The sequence below is a fragment of the Aedes albopictus genome, chromosome 3 (assembly GCF_035046485.1).
Source record: "Aedes albopictus strain Foshan chromosome 3, AalbF5, whole genome shotgun sequence".
Classification (NCBI taxonomy): Eukaryota; Metazoa; Arthropoda; class Insecta; order Diptera; family Culicidae; genus Aedes; species Aedes albopictus.
In genome coordinates, this window is record NC_085138.1 from 331051312 (window position 1) to 331072669 (window position 21358).

General features: G+C 43.7%; 1 protein-coding gene across 1 annotated transcript in view; it reads right to left on the minus strand.

Annotated features, from left to right (window-relative positions):
- Positions 1 to 516: 516 nt before the first annotated feature.
- Positions 517 to 21358, minus strand: part of LOC109427049 (frizzled) — a 354513-nt gene continuing 333671 nt past the window's right edge. The window contains exon 5 of the mRNA XM_062842923.1: positions 517 to 10254. Within this exon, the coding sequence (XP_062698907.1) occupies positions 9668 to 10254 (587 nt within the window). The 3' untranslated portion in view covers positions 517 to 9667. The remainder of the gene's footprint in view (positions 10255 to 21358) is intronic.

The following is a 21358-nucleotide window of genomic DNA, read 5'->3' on the forward strand; positions in this document are numbered from 1 at the left end:
GAAAACCGAAATTATTTAGGCATTGAAGAGTACTTGGTGTTATTATTCACCAGGTATTTGTAGAAATTTCTAAATGTTTTCTTTTATATTTTACCTCTTATGAATACCTTCAATACCCTATTCAGTTTGAAGGCATTCGATTTTGCAAGGAATTTTGCCTACCTGAGTCTGGTGTTCTTTAGGTTTTTTTTTCTTCTGCACGGATAGTGTTCCTTCTTCTTCTTTATATCTCGACGTTCGTATTGGAACTTGACCTGCCTCTCTCCAGCTTAGTGTTCTTTGAGCACTTCCGCAATTATTAATTGGAGGGCTATATTTGCCTGCAATTGCATGAATTTGTATATTGTGAGGCAAGTACAATGATACAACAATTTTCCCGACTGGAACGGGAGTCGAACTCGCCGTTTCCGGATAAGCGATCCACAGCCTTAACCACTAGGCTAACTGGAGACCCTAGGATAGTGTTCCTGTTTTACTAAAGGATTTTCGGAATGTTTTACCCATATGTATTCAATATTTTTCCTAATAGTCGACTTTTATTTATGAATTGCTTACTTAAGTTTGTACATATTTACAAAAGCGATATATTCCTTGTGTAGAAATAGGACGCACAGTTTTATTAGTTTCCCTAAAAGTATCAAACTTAGGATACATTATTAACTATAGTCTAAAATGAGCATGATTGCTAGCAATGAGATGAAATGGCAATATTTATAACATGAAATTTTTCAATTATCCTAACCTAACGCTATCACTCGGCACAATTCGACACATCGAACGTCAAAAATCCATCCAACCCAACCTGGCATGTTGGACATTTTTATTTCTCCATTCATTCATCCATTAATCAGACTGACCTCCTCTGTGAACCAGTTTCCCCTCCGAATCGGACCGGTTCAGGCAAGGTGCAAATTATCAACTACTGTTATCATCGTCAGACTCCGTACCAAACAAAAAAAAACGAAGAATTAAAGGATACTCGTCTCTCGATTTACAAACGCAACTTTCGCGATATTGCATTTTTTATTGATCTCTCGCTCTCACTTGCCGAAAATTATGAACCGACACGACGTGTGGGAACAAAACTTTGGGAGGAAACTGGTTTCTTGGGATCTCTCCAATTCCTGCGTGGCATTATTATCGTCCTTACGAGGCTACAGTACAGTAATATACGGACGCGGTAAGGTAGCTGAAGCAACTTGTTTTTGGCGCTGCTGCAACCAGCTACGGGAAAAAAGTACTAATTTAATTTTGATTGCTGTTACATTCGATTGCACTGCACGTGGGGATCGCGGTTGATATGCTTATTTCACCTGAGAGATGAAAAAAAGTAGTTGACGGCTTAATTCGAACATGATTCACGATTTGCTGGTCATATCACATCGGGAGATAGTGTTTCATGCAAATGATTGATGACGATGGATTGTTTTGTATTGGCATTTTCTGGGACTGCGGTTACGTTTATTGATCGGCATTTTGACACTAGAAGGCGATAAAAAATAATTTTATATTTTTGAACAGTTTCATGTATGCACTTTTGGACTGGGACTTGGACAATACATATTGACTAAATAAATTATTGTATTTATTTGTAAATTCTGTTGATTTGGCAAGATGGTGGTACTAAAACTGTTGGTATTGATGCATTACTGATCTTCGTAAGAGATGTTTTTTTAAGGTGTCTTACTGCATCACTAAGTTTTCAAACGAATCATTGACTTTTTACCTTTCAATGATTGTTTGCCTCGCATTTTTGAAGTGATGAAAAACTGTAAATTCTGCAGCAACGCAGCAGAAAAAGTATCATCGCAATCACTGTGAGTGAGCATAGAGGATGATACTTTTTCATACTAACATTCGCTTTGGTGGCAGAGAATTATCACTTTGAAATTTTGAGGCTCACATCCAACATGGCTGTCGATGCTGATGATGCCGTAAAAAGCCTTAACTGAATTCTGTCAAGGTGACTCAGATCACTTTCCAAAAATTAAAGTAGGAATTTTGTTCAACTCCCGTCTAGCTAAGCACCGACCAATAATGATCGAATGTATTCTTTCACTTCGCCTAACGCCTCATGGCCAATGCGTATCAATTTATAATTTACTAGCTGTCCCGGCAAACTTTGTCTTGCCAAGCTGTGGTGGTTTGACAACTGTTGAGGTCATAACGTCACCACACTCTAGATTGGTTTCATTTTTATCGTGTTGATTTCCTTCCCAGCTCTCGAAAATCAGTACTTAATCAATTTTCTTACTTTTCTAGTTGATTTTCCTAACTTTTTGCACATATAAACACAGCCACCATGAATACGAATCGAACCGTGCATGAATCATGCTGGGCGGTTCATCCGTTCGTGAGTTTTGTTGCCTCAAAGGAGCTTCAAACTCATTTTTATATATATAGATAAATTAGCTTCCATATCATGTTCTTCTTCTTCTTCTGAATGGTTCTACGTTCTCACTGGAATTTGGCCTGCCTCTCTCCAACTTAGTGTTCTTTGAGCACTTCACCAGTTATTAATTGGAGGGCTTTCTTTGTCTGCCATTGTATGAATTTGTATGTGTGAGGCAAGCACAATGATAAATACACTATGCCCAGGGAGTCGAGAAAGTTTTCCCGATCGGAACGGGAATCGAATCCACCGTCTCCGGATTGGCGATCCATAGCCTTAACCACTAGGCTAACTGAAGACCCATTCCATATCATGTAAACCCAAATTAGCCCACCTGGCGGTGATGGCGCCTTTCTCGTACCTTTAAAAACCCATTTCAACAAAAACCAATTGACATGATGATGAATATGGCATTTTCATACGTTTAACAAAAATACATTTCATGGCGCCAGAAATCATATCGTTTATCTGGCTTTTGATGTTTGAGTCTATAACCTTAAGAAAAAGCCGCTATCTTCAATTTTGAGTCGCCATTTTGGACTTAAGTCCAGCATGTTGGATATTCTGATCATCATTTGTGGACTCCAGACTTCTTCCCCATACCAGATATACCCATATGGCATGGTTTCAGAGCCTAAAACTCCATTAAACAACCGCCACTTTAATTTGAAGCCGCCATCTTGGATTTAAAACCGCCATCTTGGATTTAAAACCGCCATCTTGGATATTCCGGTCACCATTTTTAGACTCTGGACCGGACATCTTCTTCATATGAAATATGTCCATATTTCATGATTTTTGAGCCTCTATTAAACAGCTACCATCTTAAATTTTGAGACGCCATCTTGAATATTCTGATCGCCATTTTTGGACTCCGGTCATCTTCCTCATACCAAAAATTATTTTGAATGGTTTGGGCCTAAGCCTCCATTAAACATCCGCCATCTTGAATTGCGAGCCGCCATATTGGATACTCTGGTCGCCATTTCTGGACTCGGGTCGTCTTCCTCATAGGAAATAGACCTATATTTCATGGTTTTTGGGCCCAAAACTCTATTAAACATCCGTCATCCTGAATTTGGAACCGCCATCTTGGATTTTGGGTCGCCATTTTGGATATTCTGGTCGCCATTGTTTAACTCCGAACATCCTCCCCATAATCAATATACCCATATTTCATGGACCACAACTTCATTAACCTTCATTCAGCCAACGTACATTTTCCACCTTCGGAAAAGCACAAAAATGGTCATAACTTTTTTGTTTTTCGATGGATTTTGATGAAATTTTCACAACTTCCCAAAAAACTCTTCAAGTTTTTGATGCCGGGGACATAGGTACCTGGTCCACATTGTTCCGGAGTTATTCCGGTTTGTCTTGGGGTACCAAAATTGGCCACACACTTTGCGCAGAGTATATCTCAAGATCCCGATGAGATAGAAGTATAGTGTCTTTGGCGAATTTGTTCAGCAGGTTAAGAACTAACTGGCAACGGCGACTTTGGTTCGTAATTCGGCCGCTAGGCGGCGCCAGTGTCAAAAATGTTCAAACCTCATATCTCAGAAACCTGATAAGATAGATAATGCTGTCTTCGGCAAAATTCTTCAGCAAGCTCAGAACTATCTGATAGTAAAGTCTTTGGTTTGGGATTTATCCGCTAGGTGGCGCCTTGTGTCTGAAAAATTCAATCACGTATAGTTTTCCCCGACTGGAGCGGGAATCGAACCCACACTCCGAGGCTTACGAGACACCTAAACGACTGACGCCGCTAACCGCTCGGCCACGAAACCCATCTTTTATTCGATAGGTTTCGTCTAATATTAAGAAAATACTTGTATGAACACCCTAATGAACAAGAAATATTCCATTTCCAGCATAGTTGCTCAGCAAGCTAAGAACCATTTGACAGGATAGTAGACGGTCGAGTACGGTGGACAAGAAGCAATACTCTAACACCGTCTTTGACCCCCTGTAGACAAGTTTTGTCACCCTACAATATTGCTTCTTTTGCTCCGTTTTTTCTTTCGGGAATGTCTCCGGGAATTTCTACAGGAACTCATCCGGGAATTTTTTCCAGAAATTTCTCCGGGAATTCCTCCAGGAATTTATCCAAGAATTCCACTGGGAATTCCCCAAGAACTTCCTCCAGCAATTTCTTTTGGAAATCTTTCGGGAATTCCTCTAGGAAATCCTCCAGGAATTTCTCCAGGGATTCCTCCGGAAATTTCCCCAGGATTTCCTCTAGGACTCCCATCAGGAGTCGGCAATTTCTGCAGAAATTCTCCGGAGAATTTTTCCAGGAATTCCTCCGGATTTTTTTTCCAAGATTTTCTCCGGAAATTTCACTAAGAATTTCCCCAAGAATTCGTCCATGAGTGCCTCCGGGAATTCCTCCACGAACTCCTCCAGGATTTTTTTCAAGAATTCCTGCAGGATGTTATTTAGGAATTTCTCCAAAAATTCCTCTAGGAATTTTTCCAGGAATATATCCGGGAATTTTCTAAGGAAACCTTTCGGTTTTTTTTTCAAGAAAATTCTCTGGGAATTTCTCCAGGAATCTCTTCCGGAAGTCTTCCGTGATTTTATTTTCGCACAAATCCCTCTGAGAATTTCTCCCAGAATTCCTCTAGGACTTCCTTTACGAATACCTCCGGGAAATCATCCTGTAATTGCTCCGGCAATTTCTCCAGGAAATCCTCCAGGAATTCTTTAGGGAATTTCTTCTGCAAATCTTCCCGAAAATCCTCCAGCAATTCCTCCGGGGACTCTTTTGAAATACCTCCGGGAATTTTTAAATGAAATCTTCGGGATTTTCTCTGGAAATCCTTTGGGAATTTCTCAAAGTATTCCACAGAGAATGCCTTTAGAATTTCGTCCAGGAATTCCTCGGGAAATTTCTCTAGGAATTCCTCCGGTAATTTCTTCAGCAATTCCTCTAGAAAACTCTTCAGGGAATCCTCCTTCCTGGTGGATTCCCCGACGGAAACTGCTGGACGAATCTCTGGAGGAATCCCCGGGAGAAATCATGGAGAAATATCCAAAAGAATTCCTAGAAATAATCCCGGAAAAAGTCCTGGAGAAATAACTGAAGGAATCACCGGAGAAATTGCTGATGGGAGGCGTTGAAGAATTCCCGGAGAAATTCCTAGAGGGAGTCGTAAAGAAATTCCTAGTGGAATTCCAGGAAAAATTTTGGAAGGATTTCCTGAAGAAATTCCTAGTGGAATTTCTGGAGAAATTCCAGGGAAAATTTCTAGAGACATCCGCGGAGGAATTTGCAGAGAAATTCCCGGCGAAATTCCTGGAGAAAACAAAGAAGGAATTCCTGGAGAAATTCCCAGAGGAATTCCTGGAGAAGTTCTCAGAGCGTTTTCTGAAAAAAGTCGCGGAAGGCTTCCTGAAGAAAGACTTCCTGGAGAAATTTTCAGTGGATTTTTTTTTTTTAAACGGAAGTGTTCCTGAAGAAATTCCCGAAGGAATTTCTGGGGGAATTCCCGCAGGAATTCTTGGAAGAATTTTAGGAGGATTTCCCGGACAATTTCTTGAATAAATTTCCGAAGCAATTCCCGGAAACATTCTCGGAGATATTCCTAGAGGAACTCCTAGAAAAATTCTCGGAGAAATCCAGTCTGGAGAAATTCTTTAAGGAATTTCTGAGAAAAATCCCGGATTCATGGAGTAATTTCCGGAGGAACTCATCGAGTTATTCTTGATAAAATTCTCGGAGGAATTCCTGGAAAACTCCTGGAGAAATTCCCAGAAGGAGTTCCTGATGTGGGTCCTAGAGGACATCCTGGAATTTTTTTCAGAAGAATTCTCGAAGAAATTTCCAGAGGAATTCCTAGAGAAATTCCCGGGGAAATTCTTGGAAAAAACCCCGGAAGAGTTCCTGTAGAAATTCCCGGAGATATTCCCGGAACTAAACGGAGCAATATTGTGGGGTGACAAAATTTGTCTATAGGGGGTCAAAGATGGTGTAGCGAATAATCTAACGAATAAATCACGAATCAAAGACTTAACTATCAGACAGTTTTTAGCTTGCTGACGAACTTTGTTGAAGACGGCATCATTCTATCTTATCAGGATTCTGAGATATAGAAGTTTGAACATTTTTTACCCTGGCGCCACCTAGCGGACGATTCTCGAACCAAAGACGCTTTTGCCAGATAGTTCTTAGCCTGCTGATCAACTTTGCTGAAAACGGCATGCTTGTACCTCATTAGGGTTTGAATTCCTAGCGGATAAATTCCAAACCAAAGACTTTACTATCAGATAGTTCTGAGCTTGCTGAAGAATTTTGCCGAAGACAGCATTATCTATCTTATCAGGTTTCTGAGATATGAGGTTTGAAATTTTTTGACACTGGCGCCGCCTAGCGGCCGAATCACGAACCAATGTCGCCGTTGCCAGTTAGTTCTTAACCTGCTGAACAAATTCGCCGATTTCACTATACTTCTATCTCATCGAGATCTTGAGATATACTTTGCGCAAAGTATGTGGCCAATTTTGATATCCCAAGACAATCCGGAATAACTCCGTAACCATGTGGACCAGGCACCCACGTCCCCGGCATCAAAAACTAGAAAAGTTTTTCGGGAAGTTGTGAAAATTTCATCAAAATCCATCGAAAAACAAAAAAGTTATGACCATTTTTGTGCTTTTCCGAAGGTGGAGAATGTACGTTGGCTGGATCCAGGTTAAACATCCGTCATCTTGAATTTGGTACGGCCATCTTGGATTTTAACCGCCACTTTTGGATTCTGGATATCTTCCCCATTCCAAATATACCCAACCCATGTTTCATGGTTTTAGGGCTCAAAACTCCAATGAACATCAACCATCTTGAATTTGGGGCCGCCATCGTGGATCTTAGGCTGCCATCTTGGATATTCTGGTCGCTATTTTTGTACTCCGGACATCTTCCTTATACCAAATATACCCATATTGCATGACTTTGGGCTCCAAACTCCATTAAACAGCCGCTATCTTGAGTTTGGAGTCGCCATCTTGAATTTTGGGTCGACATCGTGGAATTTCTGGTCCACAGTGTTGATTTACGTACAAAATTTGTCAACTATGCTGAAGGCCACAAAAATCGGCGCAGTTTTATGTGTTGCATTATGGAGCTTGGTTCAGTTTTGTATACGGGCAGTTCTACCGGTGCTGGTCCGGATCACTGAAATGGCCATAACTTCGGAACGCCTTGACCGATTCGGACCTTTTTCATAGCAAACAATGCGGTAAAATACCGGTTCGAAGCGAGCTATAATCCAAAAAAAATCGGCCAATGGGAAGTGCCTTGAAAGTGAGTGATCTTTTTTGTACACAGACATACACACACACACACACACTCACACAACTCACGAACTGAGTTGATTGGTATATGTGACTTGACCCTCCGGGCCTTCTGTCGAAAGTTCGTTTTTCGAGTGAACATATAGCCTTTCAGTTCACTTTGGTGAACGAGAAAGGCAAAAATATGTTAAAAGATAATTTCCTTAAAATAATAAGATAGAAAAATTGTCTCTCGAATTCTATTTCCGTTTAGTCTACGCTATTTCGGGCCATCAGGCACAACCTGAATTTGAATCCCGGCACAGCTTCCACGTGACACTATGGTACATAGGAAGGATGGTCAAACATTATTAACATTGTTTATTCAAAAGTAGGTCAAATCCTTCGAAATCCAAATCAAATCATGTGTTCAAATTACGATTTAGCAGAAAGCGTTAAAATTGAGATGGATGTAGGTAGCTTTAGAATAACGACCAGAATGTTCAATATTTTCTGCGCACCAGATAATACGCCATCACACTATCTATAGTAGGCACTGGTGAATAGTTCTAAACCTAAGTAGGTCTTGACATAGACTAAGTGACAGACTATGACCATTACGTAATAAAGCCTTGAAAAGAGAACATCATAGTCTTGTTATTCCTACACTACCACAGTGCAACGGAGAAATCTTTCTCTGTGGTTGTGAGATACGGGCTGCAAAACGGTGAGTCGGAAATCAGAGCTTTGGCCCTCACAAGTTCCTACCTCATGCTTTCACGGGTCAAGCGATGACAAAGACTGTCACCTAAGAGTTGTATGCTTTGCTGATAGTGTAGCCTGGACTTCTGACTTCAGCTAGATTGAGGAGGTACGTCTCGAGAGTCTGTTCACCAAGGAAGTGCGACTCAAACAGTGTCTGTTCTGACATCCAGCGGCTGAGTATGAAATGCTCCTCCAATGGAAGCTATACCTAAGGTGGCAGCCCCACCACGGTGGATATGGGACCTTAGGCCAACAACTTACTGTTAGGTTTCCGAAACCTAAAAAACCGTTACTGACACCAAAAATGAAAGTTGTGAAATACGATGTTTCGTATGCAGAAAATTCACACACACATTTGATTCCATCCTCTCTAGACGAAGACAATTTGTTGTTTATATTTTACCGACGAGAAAAAAGTAATTTATTTGATTAATTGAGCAACTATTGCTGCATTCTGCTGCAATGAATTCCAGCTTTGAAGTGCCACAGAGCTTTTGTGGGGCGTTCATTGAAGCTCAGTTCCATAAGTGAATCTGGCGAAGTGAAATTTGAACGATGATGAAGAACAATTCTGCTAACTATTGCTTTGGTGCGATTGCCTTCGTCATACACAAAACGAGAAAAAATATGAAATCGTAAGTGGAGTAAAATTGAAACGTCAAATTTTGCGTAATTATTCGATTTTCAGTGCTTCCCCTACCCCGCTGTTGGGGAATTAAGCCATTGCTTCTAATAAATTAGCAAATATAAGCAAAGATAAGTTGGAATAACTTTAATGTCTGGCTATATTCCATCTGATATGCCGGGAATTAGCGCATATGACGAAGTAAATTTCTACCCTATAAAAATAACACTGTCGTGCATCACTAAACATAATCGAATGAGAGAAAAGTCATATTTCACATACAAAGCAGCCATCAAAAAACTGTAAGAACAGTTTGACCTGCTTCGAAATCTTCTGTCAGTCAACTGGGTCTATATCTATTGTCTCCCACCAATTTGCCAAATCAACAGTTACCATTATAATGCCTTCGTTTCCAACCTAAGTATTAATAAATGACTTAAACAGTTAATCTCGATTGTGTTTTTTACTTACGATAAATGCTTTTTTTTTCCCAACATTTCCTAGAACAAAACATTTGGTTTTTCAAAACTTAATTTAAGCATTGTAAGCTCACTTCAAAGCTAGCTAGTACACTAGGCATAGTTCATCCATCCCAGCCCACCTACCTAAACCTAAACATACGCCCCACGATTGCGGTTGTCCTTCCCCTGCAGCCTCTCGGCAAACTGTCTCCAGCTGATCACAGTCTTACCGGACCACAACCACACACTGGACGTGACTCCGACCAGCATCGAGCACACGTACTTCACCATGTAGATGTGGAAGATGGGCTTCTCCTCGTCCTGGGCCATCATCCCTGCCGAACCGTACTTTAGCGCTCCACTCCCTGCCATTGTCATCGTCGACATCGTCGCCGTCGTTGGGCACGGAATGGAGAACAGTTTGCACATCTGCCGGTTCCACTGGATCATCCAGTCGTCGAAGTTGTAGTACTCGTAGAACAAACAACCCAAATAGCCCAAGGCCGGCAGGATGAACAGCCCGCTGAAGAATCCGATCCGGAGCATCAGGCGTTCCAGCTTGTCGGTGCGGGTACCATCGTGCTTCATCACCGTTCGGATGCGGAAGAGGGAAATGAAGCCGGCCAGCAGGAACAGCGCCCCGACCGAGAGGTAGATACAGAGCGGTATCAGCAGAAACACCCCCAACGAGTGCGTGTCCAGCTGACCGACGAAGCACACTCCGGATAGGACGTCACCTGTGGAGGGGGAGGGAGGAGAAGAAAAAACAAAAAGGTAAGATAAAGGTTAACACAATTACTCATTCACCCAGCCCCCATTTGCGACCCGCCAAGTAAAGGTGATAGCGCTTAAAGGTATTTTGTGAGGGGGAAAAGGTTGTCTTGACAACAGTAAAAATGATGTCGAGAATAACCCTAATCAAATGTTTTGTGTACAATGATATATAGTGTCCTTTACTGGCATTTATAAGATTTGCTGGCATGTCTGAAACATACTGGAAAAACTTGTAATTAGAAGGCATGAAATGTTTCTAATCGACAAATTGAAAGATGGCATTTGTTGTGGGAGTCTTTCGAATCTAAAAAGCAAACCTCAGATTTGTTTGCGGTATTGTTAAGATCAGCAATCAAATTTTACTTTTAGTTCACCAATAGTGTTTGCCTAGAGTTAAGTACAATTTAGTTTAGTATTCGTTATTTTTATAATTAACCCTAAAAGGGATACCTTCGTTGCCTCAGTTTCGTCACCTCGCTGAGTGTGTTCCATCAAAGACGAGCTCTGAAAGGCGCCTGGGGTCCAATGGACCCCAGGTATCCCTTTTAGGGTTAAGTAGTTCATAAGTGCATGTCATACTTCTACGTACTATTACATTTAGGAAGAAACCAACTAGGCGTAAGAATTATCGGTAAACTCAACTTCAACTTATAAATTTTCGCAGTTTCAACAATTTCAATGCACAATGCTTAACATAGAGTTTCGTATTTGCTTGATCATTTTTTTTTTTTTTGTTTCGTTTCTCTTATTCCCTGGTGACCCTTCCACCGGCCACAGCTGTGATCAGCCCTGAACGACCACAGTTGAGCTGTGACGAGGGGTCTCGTCGCGACAGCATTTGTGAACAAAAAAAAAATCACAATCTGGTGAGATTCGAACCCTCGACTACGTATTCGGTAGACCGACGCTTTTACCAACTAAGCCACAGAACATGTAACGATTCTGCGGAAAAGAAAGCCAAACTGACTCCCGTAGCCATACCATGAATAATCCTTTTTTTCACAAGGTGTAGTGAATACGAAGTCGAATGCGATTTTTTCATATATGTTATCTCTCAATTTGTCAATCACCAACATTTCGTGCCTTCCAATTACAAGTTTTTCCAGTCATATGATTTGCTCAAAAGGTTTTTTTAATGAAAGCTTCTACCTATATCATTATATTTTTCACGTCGGCTGCTTTGCAGGTAATCAAAAATCGGGTGCATGCTTAAACTGTGACGTATTTCGAATTCAACTGGAAGGTCGTCTTTATTGTCTCGTACTTTACTGCTTTTTAGTTTTATGTAAGCATGACCATGAGCATAGATAACCGTACAACTCGTAGGTGGTATTCCGTGGTTAACAAGAGAATCGAATTTGCACAAGGAATCAATAAATAGGGCTTGGAACTAGCTTGTCGTTCTCAATGTGAAGGTACAGTTCGAGAACTTTCAACATTATACATACATTTATTTGTTCAACATCACATTTAGGACAAGACATAATCAACAATAGTACGCCACAATACTCGGTTTGTGGCTGCCGCTCTTCATCCTCGGTCGCGCCCAAAGCTCGCCCTGGTCCGCCCATCGTGCTCTCTGCGCTCCACGCCTTCTTGTGCCAACCGGATCAGTTGCAAACACCAGCTTTGCAGGGTTGTTGTCCGGCATTCTTGCAACATGCCCTGCCCACCGTATCCTTCCGGCTTTGGTCACCTTCTGGATGCTGGGTTCGCCGTAAAGTGCAGCGAGCTCGTGGTTCATTCTTCTCCGCCACACACCGTTCTCCTGCACACCGCCGAAGATCGTTCTTAGTACGCGTCGCTCGAAAACTCCGAGTGCTTGCAGGTCCTCCTCGAGCATGGTCTCGTGCCCGTAGAGGACGACCGATCTTATTAGCGTTTTGTACATGGTGCGTGGGTGAATCTTTTTCGACCGCAGTTTCTTTTGGAGCCCGTAGTAGGCGACTTCCGCTGATGATGCGCCTCCGAATTTCACGGCTCACGTTGTTGTCAGCCGTCAGTAAGGATCCAAGGTAGACGAATTCCTCCACCACCTCAAATGTATCCCCGTCTATCGTAACATTACAACCCATACGGATCTGGTCGTGTTAGGTTCCGCCTACCAGCATGTACTGTATTTTTGAGGCATTAACCGCCAGTCCGACCTTTGCTGCTTCGCGTTTCAGGTGGGTGTACAGCTCTGCCACCGTTCAAAATGTTCTGGCGATAATGTCCATGTCGTCGCATAGCACACAAATTAACCGGATATTGTGAAAATTGTTCCCCGGCTGTTGGGCCCGGCTCGTCGCATCACACCTTTCAGAGCGTTGTTGAAAAGAAGACATGAGAGTCCGTCACCATGTTGCAGTCCCCGGCGAGATTCGAATGAACTGGATAGTTCACCCAAAACCCTTACGCAGTTTTGCACACCGTCCATCGTTGCTTTAATCAGTCTAGTCAGCTTCCCAGGAAAGCTGTTTTCGTCCATGATTCTCCATAGCTCTGCGCGGTCGATACTGGCGTATGCCGCTTTAAAGTCGATGAACAGGTGATGCGTTGGGACCTGGTATTCACGGCATTTCTGGAGGATTTGCCGTACGGTAAAGATCTGGTCCGTTGTCGATCGGCCGTCGATGAAGCCAGCTTGATAACTTCCCACGAACTCATTCGTTTTAGGTGACAGACGACGGAAGATGATCTGGGATAGCACTTTGTAGCAGAGACGCATTTTGAACGCTCATGTTCTGTGAGTGTGCCGAAAATGTTCCCATATTGCTCTCAAGAGCGTGTTCATACTTTTGAACAAAATCTAGGTAACTAGATTGCTCACGCAACGGTGTTCAAACTTGACAGGTCAGACTTATGGCCAGATAATTCGTATACCGTCTGCCGTCCAATCTCTATTGAATCGATGAGTGCCTAGTCGAACCACCATGGTCCTGCTAAATAATATTTACTTAAAGACATCAATTTAACCTATTTCCCACTGCATTTCGTTATTTTTTAACCAGTTCAGCGAATTTTGCGATGCAGGTAAATTTCTTTGAGTTGGATGTTGGATTGTTGGGTGTACGATGGATTGTAGGTCCCCCCATTACACCGAGTCAGCAACGGACCAAGCCCCGGAAATGGATTTCTGTCCAACGTTGTCGTGGCTCAGATAGTAAGAAGCATTTCCAGCTCGGGAACTGGTTGGGATTCTACCAAGGGTTTTACCCAGTATAATAAGCCTTATGTGTTCAGAAGTGTACGGAAACCTCTAATAAGAGATCAAACCTGACTGCATCTTATCGTGAGCTGATAATTTCGTAAGTTCTGCATATAATTCGTATGCAACGATGTCACGAATACCTTGTGAAAACCGACCGACTCTCCCTTCTCAGTGGTACGACGATGACCGAGTGACAACAAAAATCGCTGTTGCTATTAGCTACACAGTGCACTGAGTTCAAACGCTTTGCATTGTTTGAACTTGAACACGGCACGCGTGAGCAAAGCTTTTGAACAGAACATGAACAGAACACGTTCAAATGCATCTCTACAGTGTAGGCAGCATTCAAAATAGTGATCGCCCTGAAGTTCTCACATTCCAAATGGTCGCCTTTCTTGCGAATGGGGCAGATTACCCCTTCCTTCCATGTTCAAATCCAAGAGAAGTTAAATTACCCTGTAATATTAACCCAGTGGAAATCCTAATAACCAATCTCAAATACCCATTTTTTGCTATTATGTCCCATTAATCCTTGGCACGTTATTCCCGACAGAAAAGGAAACGGGGCATTGTAGGCGTCGGAGATCACATGAGACCCCATAACGACGTAGTCTCGTCCAGCCCTTTGTGAGAAGCCCAAACCGTCCTCTAGCCACATACACAGTCTTGAAGAAACCGAATTCTCATCCGATCGGAGGACAAGCAGGTGCAGCGATTTTTCTTCAGGGCTAACAGTGACGAAGCTCCGCAGGTATACGTTATGATCGTAGCGACACTCGGCTCAACGTGCTCAGCTAGTTCCGATCAGTTTGTGAAAAACTGGAAAGCTGAACAGTATTCGGAGCAGTACCCAGAAGCGGCCGTAGCGATAGTCTAGCGTCACTATGTACGTCGACGACTATTGTGGACATTGTGGAAGAAGCGATGCAGCAAGCTAGTGAGGTGAAATGCGATCACACCCGTGGTGACTTTCACATCAGGAATTAGGTTTCGAATTCGGACGCGGTCCTGGAGGAACTAGGAGAGCGAAGCAGGGAAACAGCAGTTCATTTCAGCCTGAACAAGAGCACGGAGTACGAACGGGTGCTGATGGAATACACCTCCACGTCAAAACCAGAGTATTCGAGAGTCCTTCGAGAAGAATTACGCCCGACTGAACGAATCGGGCTCAGTATCGTGATAGCGTAGTTCAACCCTATGGGATTCCTGGCGCCAGTAACAATACAAGGATCTTTGGTGAACAGGATGTCAGTGGAACGAAGTTGTCAATGCATATATTTGCAGACGCGAGTGAGACGGCGTGCGAATGCGTAGCATATTTCCGAGCCGTTGTACGAGGAGAGGTGATGTGCACGCTTGTGACCAGTCGAGCAAAGGTGGCGTCGTTGAAGCAGCTGTCGATTCCGCGACTTAAACTGGACGAGACTTACCGACAGGCGATGGGTGCCCACGAAGTTGAGCGTAGCTGATCAGCTGACAAAGTGGGCAAGAATCCGGATATATACCAATGCAGCCTTTGGATGAGAGAACAGTGGTTCCTGTACGAGAGCGAGGAAGATTGGCCGAGAAAGAGTATGCCACCGGCGAACACTACGGAGGGGCTGGGTGCACCTACTGCTGCACGATGTGAAGGTTAATGTTGAGACAAAAGGATAACGAGAATGCGGAGTGGTGTCTCTTAAAAGTAGCTCAATCATTGAGCTGAAGGTGCTATTGAGAAACAAGGGTCGCCCAGTCAGTCAGTGGATTTTCGTCGAGAAAGGATGCAAAGTGCATTGTTGTCGTCCTGAAGTTCCAAGGATGGCGGCGCTGCCAGTGCAGCGACTAACACCGTATTTACGGCAGGGGACTGTTGTGGTCTTCTTGTTTTCTTACCCAGCATTAAAATTATGCTGCTGTGTTAAAAGATAGGTTGTCAGCTTGAGCCGTACGCTTGAGCCGCTGTTATGCTGGCTACGAAAACATTGCATTGGAGGGATAGTGATGCCAATTCCTTGATTTACGGCCGCTCAACTTGTGTGGTATATATCTGACAGTAAGCATCTCTCAGTGTGTTTAGAGTCTTATCCCCCAATATGTCAACAGACAACTGATAACGCACGCACATTCCCCACCCGGGGTAATGCCCACGCTATCGAGTGACAGCTGCTGACGACATCACAGCAGGCCACGACTCTTCCACTTTCTTTGGTCAGCGTTCGACCACGTCGGACGTGCAGTGTATCGGGTCGCTGCGCTGGGCGATTCTCATCGAGAACCATCAGCTAAATTCCCACAATGGCAATCCTGCCAGGCTTTATTGCGATTTTTTTGCAATAAACTCAAATATAGGTGAGAATCGCTCAGCCAGTTAAGTGAAATGAAAAGTGAAAATGATTGAAAAATGCTGTATTGTGGTGAAGCGGCAGGTATGAGCTTCTTTTTTTTTCGTTCAAAATGTGCGAAGGAGTGTCACGTCGTTCACCGAGTAGAAGTTTTGGATTGAAAAATATAGAAAAACGCGTCCCGAGGACCGTCCGAATTACCTGATTTTCCAGTATGCCATGCTAGGAGACGTGTCTCGAAGACCGTCGGATAGGTTATGTTCGATTTTCGGAATCGGAAGACGCACCTCGAAGGCCGTCGAGAAATGCAAAGCAAAGGGACGCGCCTCGAAGGCCGTCGAGAAATGCGAAAAAGTGGCGCGCCTCGAAGGCCGCCGAGCAATGCAAAAAAGGGGCGCGCTTCGAAGGCCGTCGAGAAATGCGAAAAGGGGCGCGCCTGGAAGGCCGCCGAGAAATGCGAAAAAGTGGCGCGCCTCGAAGGCCGTCGAGAAATGCAAGAATGGACGCGCCTAGAAGGCCGTCGAGAAATAAATAAGAATGACGCGCCTCAAAGGCCGTCGAGAAATTCGCAAGAGGATCGAGGAAAGAGAAAGAAGAGCGTATCTTGAAGGCCGTCGAATTGATTTTGAACTTCAAAATAGTGATGAGGAACGTGTCTCGAAGAACGTCGTATTTTAAAAGCATGGTTTTGAAGAAGCGGAAGTTGACCTGCATGGTAACACGCGCGGTTCATCTGGAGATGGCATTTGGACTGACGACGCAGTCGTGTTTGATGGCGATACCCCGTTTCAATGGCCGCCATGACTGGCCGGTCACGTTCTTCTCGGACAACGAGACAACGGGACTGTGCCGACCAATGACAAATGCGACGACGATGTGGACGTTCAGCCCTCCGGGTGGCGTCTGGGAGCGATTGGTTCATTCGGTTAAGGTGGCACTCACAGCGCTTGATGACGGAAGAAAGTTAACGGACGAGATTCTGCAGACGGTGATCATTGAGGCAGAGGACATTATCAACTCCCGTCCGCTGACATACATATCGCAGTAGTTTGATGAAGTAGAAGGGCTTACTCTGAACCACTTTCTGATCTCCGAACCAGCCGTGTGTTACGCGGTTACCTCCCCAACTGGCGGAGGCCCTTCGAGACACCTTCCATCGTTTGCAATAGTTAGCCAGCGTGATGTGGGGATCATTTAACTACGTGTTCAAGGCCAGCGATTTTGCGGCAGCGAAGAAAAAACAATCCGGCTCCAAAGGGTCAAGGATTACGTGCTTCGTTGAACCAGAGGACGAAATGCTTTGGCGAATCGAGGCCGTTGCGAGTCGGAGAGGCAGTCTACGACACGTGATCGAAGGTGCCAACCGGAAGTGCTGGGTCCGTGGGGTAGTAGAGGAAGTCATCGCGTCCAGTGATGGAAGAATCCGTCAAGCGTGGGTGCTTGCGTGGGTGCGTACCAGCACTGGAAGGTACAAACGTGCGGCAGTGAAGCCGACCAGAATGGAAATTGACTGTGGTAAGGGAGCGTCCAAAAATTACGTCACATAAAAATTGCCCATTTGCAATCCCTTCATCACTCCTATGTCACATTTTTTGTATTAGACCTCTGACATTTTTATACAGGTTGTCACACTTTACTGAACCCCCTCCCCCCTAAAAGCGTGACGTAAGGGCCTGTCCATAAACTACGTAGACCCGAAGGGGGGAGAGGGAATCTGTCCAAAGTCTACGGTTCAAACAAATTTCAAAAATTCTGTTGAACGAAAGTCTGAGGTGGTGTGTGATGATCAAAAATGAGGTGTCAGAGTGACAGAAGAGATGACAGTATTGAAAGGAAGACGAATAGTCGTCAAAGGAGAGTGGAAAAGAAAACATAAACAAAAGTAGAGGAATTGGGTGTATTGAATGTAAAAATAAAATTGATAACAGATATCGACGCATGACGAGGGTGAGACTCTACACAGTGGTCCTAATCTATGTATTATGAAGACAAAATTCGTAAGTTAACTTACATCAAATAACAAATCGATATAGACTCAAACACAAATGTTACAGCTTATTAGGTAACAATGTTGTCTGTAAACCCTACCTAGTGGCGTCAGTCGTCTAGGCGTTTCGTAAGCCTCGGAGTGTGGGTTCGATTCCCACTCCAGCTGGGGAAAACTTTTCGTCAAAACGTAAAACTCTCCATTGAGCCACTACTGGGTGTTACGTGTGTTGTCCGTTGTCTCGTGTTAGTAATGTTCAGTCTGTGCCACGGTAGTGTAGTGTCTACACCGAAGTAAGATGAAAAGCAGAGTTTTAAGAAGGGTTTTTCATTTTGAAAAATTGACCTTACCAAAATATTGTTTGAATTAAAAACTAGGTGTCGTGCCATTCCAATTGTATATAGTCAATAGATAACAAAGTGCACATCTCTTCGTTTTTTTTTTATCCATTGCAGATATTCTGACTCGAGAAAGAAGCTATTTGAGCTTTGAGGTTTCTTTGCTCTGCTCAGTGCATCTTATGGGAGTATTGAATGGGCCGTCTACTCATCGTCACATCACCCCTTGGTCATCGTCGTCGTCGTTGGTTGTCGGTTCCGCGATAGGTATGAGAATCATAATTAAATTATTGAAGAATTTCCGTTATGCATGCACTTTCCTGCTCATCGGCACAAGGCAGAATAAAGCGCATCTCTTGTCTTGTACCTATTTCATTACGATGATGGGGCGCTCCCCCATTGCACCACCAGCACAGCACTGACTGACTATGACGACGATGCTCATTTCCTTTTAAGGTTAAGATTGAAATCTAGTCATGTTCCGCGGAGTTGTGCGGATGTTTCGCCCGCTTCCAGCGCTTGACTCTGTGTACATTGGGAGTGTGGAGTGGAAGCTCCGGAAGAAGGAGGTGTTCTTAGATGGCAAAAAACGTGAGAGGAAAAAGGGGAGCGCTTCCATGCATCATTTGTGACGTTACATGCCAGTTGGAATAAGATCTGTATATAGCTTTCAACACTTGAATTTATATTTGGAAAGTATTGATAAACACACAAATAAGACTGTGTGCTTTGGTGAGATTCGAACTTGGGAACAATCGTACTGGTAGAACACCTTTTTTAACCTTTCCTTGAAGAACAACGCTGTCAACAGTGTTGCTGCAAATACATAGAAAATTGATTTGGGCATATTAATCCAGCAGAATTCAACCTCCCTCCACTGCTCACTAAACCACCAAGAAAACCAAATACAAACCCTCTTGAAGGTGGGTAGGTAAATGTAAGACGATGATGGCACGCTTTGCTATTAATGGTAGCTACATTAAAAGGGTGCACACGACGACGACGACGACGCACCACGTAGGCAATGCCAGTCAGTGGAGGTAACAACATTACGGGTAAAAGAGGGAGCGTGCTCAGAATGTTCAGTACATATGTAATGTAGGCCTCGAGCTGCGTAGGTCTTCTATATAGAAAGAATGAGTCCCTGGGCGGTGGTTGGGCCTATGACAGGTGTTGACGACGTGTTACAAGGGCATTATGATCCATGGGAAAATTTATGCGCGAAGTGGTTTCGATGGTATCGTGTGTCCGTTAATTAAGAATAACGACAAACCATGTTTAGATATTTTTAGTGGACGTAGTGGTACATACATTACGTTAGGCATAATTTAAATGTCACGATTAGTTCTCTAAGATCATATCTTCCAATTTCCGAATAGAAATGAAATTTCGATGTTTGCATTGTATCGAATCGTAAAAATCAATTGCTAATCCTTGTGTATAAAAGAATTTTATTTGATGTTACAAAACCAGGCATTCTAATGGAGCTCAGTATTATACCAGACAAACACAAATTGCATTGTTTTTGCATCAGATCGTAGATAAACATGGTAATGCATCGGAAAAGCCGATTGATGTAGGGAAGTTCGTTGCCACAGCGCAACGATGATATTTTTTTACGATCCAGCACAATAAAACGGTTTGTAAAATAATTCCACAATTGCAGATCTACGTTCGCATCAAACGCGCCAAGCCGGATATTTTTACTGCACCTCATAAAATCAGTAGAGATACTAATTCCGATCTCACCATGAATCGTCATAACCCCATACGTTACAAATGGTCGAGTCCAAAATCATCTGCAGTAATCGAAATGGCAAGGTTTCTCCCATTTCTCTAATGGCATTCATAAAAGTTAACTGTCTCTCCATATGCAATGGCTGCCGCCACTACATACATCCATATTGGTTGCTCCATTGACCATCGAAATGGTTTGATCCCGTTCTGTTCCCGCATGGGTACCTACTGGATAGCCCCCGGCATCATCGTTTCAACTTTATTACATACAAATGGGATTTTCCCCCCTGTTGCTTCCCTTGTCCTACCAACGCAGCACCCAGCGAACATAATCATCGTATGTGCTTGCCCATACCCATGACCATTTTTTATTCCGGTTCAAGTGTGCTCAGTGCGCGGTCGGTGCTTCACATGATCGTTCCAGCCCAAATCCTATGAGAATCCCCACGGTGTGATGCCTAAGATCGTTTCCACATACCACCGTGAAAGATTTGCCAGCGAAAACATGCTCAAGTGTGAGACGAAAAGAAAAGCCCCACAAGAGAATAGAACGATCAAAATGTCTAACACTCTTCCGTTCTGCGCCCAGAGAACCCCCAATTCTTCGCGCATTCCACGTCACGCCCTGCCCTGCCTGGGGCGGCTGGAGAACGCGAACATGGACCGACCGACGACGACGACGACGACCATGACAAGCTGAAAATTGAGTGATGTGGTATCAATTTCCAGCGCACCGCGATCTCCCATGCTGTGCGGTGGTGCTGGTGGTGGAGTCCATACTCACGCCCGCTGAGAAATCCACTTGTCCAAAACAATCAAAAGCGCCCATGGGAATTAGCGATCTGAATTAGGGGGCGAAAGAGCACATAATCTACTATAGCTAGGCTAGGTAGGTGATGGAATGGCCGTGGCCGCGATTCGAGGTCACCGACCTGATCGAGTAGATTGAACCATTTGTTCTTGCCGACAGCGGGGGGTTGGCATCACAGAATCTAGTGACGACGTTCTATTTTAGAACGGACCAAGCTGATTTGCATACTTGTACTTGGTTCTTAGAAAGATGATTGATATGATGGATGATGAGAACTGTTCTATGGATTGATTGTTGGGTGCTAGTTTATACAGGAGAACACAACATGCATGTATAGCGTCAATGAAATGAAAACGAGTTTCCCCTAAAATCTAAGTCATCACTAGACTGTGACCTTGTCTATGACACACAACTCGTGACTTTCAACCGAATTTGTCCGTGAACAACAAGCATCCAACGGGTCCAAAGTGCGCGGCCTTCAGTAGAGCCGTAGCGGTCAAATCACAGTGTAGACAACGCAGCTGAACCTGAAACACTGTGATGCAGCTCAGTAACCAGGCATATGGCGATATGGACGACGGTAAATGCCCTGTCCAGGATTTGGTGTCTACTACCTATGAGGGCTTCGCTGTTGCCAAAGTAAACTGGGTCTTCTTTTAAAGCTGTTATGCTCCTCC